Below are 5961 nucleotides of genomic sequence, written 5' to 3'. Positions count from 1 at the left end.
TTGAGACTTAATTAAGAGGGTTGAATATCAGAAATAAATCTTAATTACGCTACTGAAACTAATATCTAAACTTAGTACGCTAATAGTAGAGCATAATTAAATTATTATCGCAAAAAAAACGGTCAAAATAATACTATCCAAAAAAAAAATCACACCATTACTTAAAATATGTATGGGAAAAAATTAATGATTTTATTGAAAAAATTGTTTAAAATTAATTCTAATATGCTTACATTTTTTTTTTCATAGGGATCACGAATAAATTTTATTATAGAGTAAGTTGGCAATTCTGTTAGATTTGATAACGTCACAATATCATAACGATAAACCTCAGCAAAATATCTAACTAGCACTCGTTACGCGATTCTTGTTTGTCAATCTGGTAAACTGCATTGTACTTATTTTAATATTACTCAGCTTTTATGCATTTCAAGAGTACGCGGTGAATCATTCTTACAGTTGTTGCGCTAGTGTTTTTCAATAAAATTTTTGTATTAAATTATTTCTTAATTATTATATACATATATATTAAAAATGTTGGGATGGTTAAGAAAAGATGATGGAAAAAAAATTGAGACATACGAATCTGTTTTGGACGGATTACGTGAAAAATACAAAACCAAACTTCTACCTTTAGAATTAGCGTATCAATTTCACGATTTTCACTCGCCACAATTGGATGATCCAGATTTTGATGCAAAGCCTATGATATTGCTTGTGGGTCAATATTCTACTGGTAAAACAACTTTTATTAAACATCTGCTAGAATCAGAATTTCCAGGAATACGGATTGGACCAGAACCTACTACAGATCGATTTATTGCTGTAATGTATGATGAAAAAGAGAGTATAATTCCTGGAAATGCTTTAGTTGTAGATCCTAAAAAACAATTCAGACCTTTATCAAAATTTGGCAATGCATTTCTCAATCGTTTTCAATGTTCCTTAGTCAACTCACCAGTACTTAAAGGTATTTCCATAGTTGATACACCAGGTATATTATCAGGTGAAAAACAAAGAGTTGATAGAGGATATGATTTTACTGGAGTACTTGAGTGGTTTGCGGAACATGTCGATAGAATTATTTTGTTATTTGATGCACATAAACTAGACATATCTGATGAGTTCCGAAGGTCTATAGAAGCACTTCGAGGTCATGATGACAAAATAAGAATTATTTTAAATAAAGCTGATATGATTGATCATCAGCAGCTAATGAGAGTCTATGGTGCATTGATGTGGTCATTAGGTAAAGTATTACAAACTCCAGAAGTAGCCAGAGTATATATTGGATCATTTTGGGACAAACCCCTAAGATACGATGTTAATAGAAGGTATTTATTTTTATTTTTAATTATTTAAGTAATGAATTTTTAATCATCATTGAATATTTGCATAATCACTATACTTTTTAAAATTAATAATTACAAGTTTCAATAAGTATATAATTTATCTTGTATTATATCTTAAGATAAAAATTTAAAAAAATTAGATTTCTTAAATTGATTTTTTATGAAATTGTTTGCTACCGTAGTAATTGTGTTTTATTCAAATATAAAGTTCTAATAGTTAATTTTATAATAAATACACCATAAAATATATTTTGTGTAAATACTGAAAAACTGATTCTATGTAATTAATCATTTTTTTATGATATAGTTTTAAATGGTTAGATATCTGAATCAATGTACTCTTATTTATAGTTTCTATTAAAGTAGGTCAATACTTTCATAATGTTCTGACCATTGCTTTAATTTTGCTACCAAGAGTAAAATGATAAATGCATTTGTAATAAAAACTAATTCAAATAAATATTCATAAAGCTTATTTAGCTATAATATTTATGTGCTAATAATTGTTTTATGTAAATTACTTAGATTATTTTCTATAAACTATATTTAATTATTTTAGATTATTTGAAGATGAAGAACAAGACCTATTTAAAGATTTGCAATCATTGCCTGGTAATGCTGCTTTAAGGAAATTAAATGATTTAATAAAAAGAGCAAGATTAGCTAAAGTAAAATATTTATTTAAATTATCAAAAATAAGATTAACTATTATATGATTTATTTTTTATTAGGTCCATGCTTATATTATCAGTTCTCTTCATAAAGAAATGCCTTCTATTTTTAGAAAAGATGGAAAGAAAAAAGATTTGATAAAAAATTTGGGTGCTATCTATCAAAATATACAACGTGAACATCAAATTTCTCCTGGAGACTTTCCTGAAATAAAAAAGATGCAGGTATTTTTTTAATTATCATTATATAAACATTCAATATTAATCACCATACACATTTAAATCTATTTTAACCCAACCACTTTTAAAATATTACAAATATCTAATAGCAAAATCAAAATAACTTACAAAATATTGTATTAAAGAATAAAATAATTGTGATTCATTTTTATACACTGAAATAATTATCTCACTAAACAATATTTTTAGGATATATTGATTAACCAAGATTTTAGTAAATTCCAAAGCCTTAAACCTCATTTGTTAGAAGAAGTTGATAAAATGTTAGCAAATGATATTGCTAAATTAATGGCTATGATACCTTTACAAGATGTCGATAATCGCCTTGTAAAGAATGGAGATGTTCCTACAGAATCAGCAGTTGTAAAAGGTTGATTTCATATGAAAACAGATTTTTAAAGTTAAAAAAATGTTGAATGTATCATTTATTGATTTTTTAAAATTATATACTATAGGTGGTGCATTTGTTAGCGTCCAAGATACAATCAGTCCATTTGGTTATAAGCGAGGAGAAGGTATTGATGCAGGGAAAGGTGAAACTGGTTGGGTAGTAAACAAGGAACGGCATAAATATGATGCTATATTTGCAGATTTAGAAAAGTCTGATGGAAAGTTATCAGGAGCTGGTAGGTATCGGTATATTAATTTATTTAAAAACTAGAATAACCCTTTTTATTAATAAATTACAGTTGCTAAGGCTGAAATGGTTAAATCAAAATTACCAAACTCAGTTTTGGGGAAAATTTGGAAACTTTCTGATATTGACCATGATGGTTTCTTAGATGCTGATGAATTTGCTTTAGCTTTGCATTTAATTCAAGTAAAACTCGAAGGCCATGAATTGCCAACAGAATTGCCTGAACACCTAGTTCCTCCTTCAAAAAGAGATATTTGATTGTACATCAATGAATTAAAATATTTTGGGCCTATTATTCCTAGTTAATGTTTTAATAAATTAAATATTTCATATGGAACCAGCACAATATTTTTTGAATATACTTTTTGCAATATTGTAAATTGTATTTTATTACAATATTTTATATATAATATTATAAAAAAAAGTATTTTTATTACTTAATTATAAACTTGTTAAATTTCCAAATGCATTTAGTTAGTACCATCATTGAATATGTGATATATTTATTTATTATTATTATTTTTAATTTTTAACATCGTGGCAATGTTCTATTGTACTAAAATTATATTATATCATAATTTAGAACATTGTTGATATGAATAGGAAAAATCTATGGTAATACTGCTGACCTAAGTAATTTCTTTTTTCTTTTTGTTGTAAGATATATTGTTTTCAAAAAATATTTTAATTATGTTTTATTGACATTGAATCATTTTATTTGTTATATAATAGTTAAATTTACTTTCTTCTTGTTACTTATATTTGGATGATATATATATATTTATATTTATATTATTGTTTTGAAAGTAAAATTTTGTATAATAATGCTTTTAATTTACTTAATTTTTTAATCAATATTCCATCCTGATATCAAATTTTGCTTTTAAAAATCCCTGAGCCTCTACATATTAGTTAATAACCTTTGTATTTTTAATTATGAATTAAGTGGAAAATTTGTCTAACTATAATCAAAGGACTCAAATTCTGCATATTATTAATATTTGTGGATATTATTGATAATAATTGATTTTAGTTATTCTTAACAATAAAAACCTTATTTTATTTTAAAGATATTTTTACATACAGTTTAGTATTCAAGAATTTTATAAGCGTTAAGCTTTCAATATTGGATATTCTGAAACTATATTTTAGAGAGAAGTCAAAATGTATATTTTATATTAAGCCATCTTCCTTTAAGAAATCTTGGATACATTGTCACATAGTAACAATTATTAACATTGTTAAATAAATATAATATCAAGGAATAAAGTTTAACTGAGAATCCCTAACATATTAGTTTTATTTTATATTGTTCTCGTCTTATTAATAAATTTACTATTCTTATTTTAAAAGTATTACGTGGATAATTCATATCTTTATACAGAATTAATGAGACAGGACAGAACAATTCTCTCTCATACATTGTGCAGTTTTAACTATCAATAATAAACTGAAGTAATAACTTTGTTTTTAGTACTGAAGCAATAATTTAATATTACTTTTTATACCTATTAAACACTGGCGCCTTATAGGAAAAAATTATTACCAATAAATAGTTTTAAAGTACAATAATCTTTTAAATATCATACACTAATTTTTATAATAACAAAACTATTTACCAAAGTTAAGTATAGTGGCCCTACCTAAAACAAGGGTTAGGCGCCACTATTATCAGAATACATCTAATAGAATCAAATTCTCTGGATTATTTATTAATTAAACAGAAATTACGTTCATAAAACATTTTTAATCATTTATCTTTATAACATAGCACAAAAACAGTATAAATGGAATTCCATAAAACATTCAACTTCCAATTGATTTAGTATTATTGAACAATAATTTTAAATAAATTACGGCATCATGAACATTAATCACAAGTTAATTAGAAGGATTATTATTTTGGCATCAATCAATGAAGTTTTAGAAAACATAACATACGAACAACTAGGGGGGCTAAGTTTCTTCAGAAGACGTATATATCCCTGCACGTCCTCTATTCTTAATAATATTAAAAAATATAGATTATGAAATATACTGTTTACAGTGGCGTATTTAGAAATTTATAATGGGGGGGGGTGTGCACAGAAAATGTTCATGAATAAGGTACCATAATACGACTTTTTTTTGGTCATAACTTTTGTTAACATATATTTTAGATTTTTTTGAATCCATTTTTATTCTAAAAATATTTCTTTCTATACAATATGTATCTCTACGTAATAAACACTTCAAAAATATGTGATAACATTAACGGGATAATTGTGCGGGCGTCAAATTTTGCTCTACAAAACAACTATATCGATTAATATTTCATAACCATTGTTATTATCGATAACCAAAAAAAAACTTTTTTTAATGATATACATTATTACATTGCTTGATAAAATATTTACATGACTCAATCAATAGGTGGAAGCATGTGCCCTTGTGCCCCTCCCTCTAAATACAAAAATGAAAAATATATTTATACCAACTATTGTACATCTTAAGGTAAGTATATATTAAAATGCTTGTAACTCAATTAGTAACTTACCCTAGAATTGTTATAAATCCATCAAAATTTTTGCAAAAAAAGGGTTAAAACATGACCATTTTAAAAAATATTTAAAAAAATTATTTTTAATTTTTTCTTATTAAAAACAATGATAAAAAAATATGTTTTTTATATAGTCCTAAATTGTAAAAATTATTTTTAAAAATCCAGCATAGTGGGGACCAGTGACGTATTTTGGGGGGGCGTCCTCCATGTCTGGACACCCCCCGACTTAAAAAAAATGCCTAATATATTGGTATTAACTTTTTTTATAATATATTATATTTATTTACTATAAAATAAATGGTATTTTAAATAAATAACAAAATTGAAGATAATTTGATAGGATTCGACAACACTTATTTATCTACATTTTATCAGAGATTTCTAGAAATTATTTGGATTTCATTGGGTCATTTAGATAACAAAAATACTCGTAGCAAAAATATAATAACAACGGAAATATTCTGAACTTGTAGTTAATTTTTAAATTTATTTTATAGTTTATCAGTTTAGAAAATTAGA

The 5961-nt window shown here is 25.1% G+C and overlaps 1 protein-coding gene across 1 annotated transcript; it reads left to right on the top strand.

Annotated features, from left to right (window-relative positions):
• Positions 1 to 324: 324 nt before the first annotated feature.
• On the top strand, positions 325 to 4189 carry LOC126893555 (EH domain-containing protein 1). Its single transcript, XM_050663874.1, has 6 exons — positions 325 to 1334; positions 1912 to 2020; positions 2084 to 2248; positions 2453 to 2633; positions 2719 to 2889; positions 2953 to 4189. Exons 1-6 carry the CDS (start codon positions 535 to 537, stop codon positions 3156 to 3158), a joined length of 1632 nt encoding a protein of 543 aa, XP_050519831.1. The 5' UTR covers positions 325 to 534; the 3' UTR covers positions 3159 to 4189.
• The last annotated feature ends 1772 nt before the right edge of the window (positions 4190 to 5961 follow it).

This window comes from Daktulosphaira vitifoliae, unplaced genomic scaffold, assembly GCF_025091365.1.
Source record: "Daktulosphaira vitifoliae isolate Bord-2020 unplaced genomic scaffold, ASM2509136v1 Scaffold_1, whole genome shotgun sequence".
In the NCBI taxonomy this organism is placed as follows: domain Eukaryota; kingdom Metazoa; phylum Arthropoda; class Insecta; order Hemiptera; family Phylloxeridae; genus Daktulosphaira; species Daktulosphaira vitifoliae.
This window is presented reverse-complemented; position numbering and strand designations above follow the sequence as displayed.